At 35.8% G+C, this 1,457-nt stretch overlaps 1 protein-coding gene across 1 annotated transcript in view; it reads right to left on the bottom strand.

Annotated features, from left to right (window-relative positions):
• The window catches only part of EXOC1 (exocyst complex component 1), a 63,531-nt gene that overhangs the window by 56,325 nt on the left and 5,749 nt on the right, over positions 1-1,457 (bottom strand). The window contains exon 2 of the mRNA XM_004706333.2: positions 868-1,001. Within this exon, the coding sequence (XP_004706390.1) occupies positions 868-991 (124 nt within the window). The 5' untranslated portion in view covers positions 992-1,001. The remainder of the gene's footprint in view (positions 1-867; positions 1,002-1,457) is intronic.

Below are 1,457 nucleotides of genomic sequence, written 5' to 3'. Positions count from 1 at the left end.
AGATGAAGTCTCACCATCCTTGCCTCTAAGGAGCATTCTGGTTGTACTTGTTCCAAGACAGATCTGTTTGTTTTTTGGGCAATCTCTGGTACTTGCAATAATCTTAAATACCCATGACTAAACCTAACAACCTCTGTTCAAAGTGCTTAGGGGAAACTATAAAACGCATTGAAAGGTATTTTAAAAAGATATCAATAAATGGAAGACTGCATGTTTATGGAAAAGAAGGCTCAGTATTATAAAAATGTAAGATCTCTCTAACTTGATCCATAGAGACCAAACAATTCCAGTCAAAATCCCAACAAAACCCGGAACTTTACAAGCTGATTTAATGCATTAAAATTTAATTTATGTAACCTTCAAAAACATGGAAAACTAAATAATACATTGTTTGTGATTACAAAGAAATATAACAAAGCAGTAAAGCAAACTTCAAGATACTGCGTATCTCATGGCACAAAACCCAGCAGTTTCCTTCTGTTGCACACACGTGAGAATGCACATTTCCTGCTGTACGCCAGAACTGACTCGCTGGAACTTAACAACAAACAACAACAGTTATCTCAACGGATGAAGGATGTGAACAGGCTCGTGGAAGAACACAGAGCAAATTTCAAAGTGAATGGTAATATTCTTCTTACACTCTGTGCTGGCATCAGAAGTGATTAATGTTTGGTTAGTTTTCAATACTGTCCGTATATGTTATAAAACCTGTCTTGTCTCTACTCCTTATTTTAATAATTTAAAATAATATAATGACCCCCCAAACAAAATTTCCATTTATACAATGAGAATATTTAAAACAAGGAAGAAAGTTCCATAGGCAATAAGAGTGTCAAACCAGTACTTTTCTTAGTAACCACCTACCTGTTGCACACAAAAAGCAGTTCTTTTTCTTTTTTCCTGCTTTGCAGACGTTCACGATGCTCAGCAGGCGCTCATCGTTCGGTGTAAAGATGTCTCTCTGTAGTGCGTGTTTGATTGCCGTCATCTTTGCTCAGCTGAAAAAGACCACAATATCAACATTAACCTCATCCTGGAAAGCATGCTACTGTACCTGACTCTGTTTACGACCGAAATGATCTTTACAAGCTTAAAGAAAGCAACTTTCGAGGGTGATGGGCCAGCAACATGAAAATCAAAAGCTGTAAATTTAGAAATCAGCTTAGAAAAGAACCAGTGTCATCAAGTTTTAAAACCTGAAGTGTGTAACAGGTACTAGAATACAAAATAAAAAGCTAAAGATTCAAACAAGTCAACAATAAAAAGGCAAATACAACTATTCTACAAATTTACACACCAACCACTAAAATAGTGTGGAAGAAATTAAAGAATTCTATCAACATCTTCAGTGTGAAATTGATCAAACATGCAATCGAGATGCATTGGTATTACTGGCAATTGGAATGTTAAATTGGAAACAAAGAGGAGAGATCAGTATTGGCAAATATGGCCTT

This window comes from Echinops telfairi, unplaced genomic scaffold, assembly GCF_000313985.2.
Source record: "Echinops telfairi isolate 266 unplaced genomic scaffold, ASM31398v2 ScPeMD7_7468;HRSCAF=8506_0, whole genome shotgun sequence".
NCBI lineage: Eukaryota > Metazoa > Chordata > Mammalia > Afrosoricida > Tenrecidae > Echinops > Echinops telfairi.
Note: the sequence above shows the minus strand (reverse complement) of the source record. Positions and strands in the feature narration are given on the sequence as shown.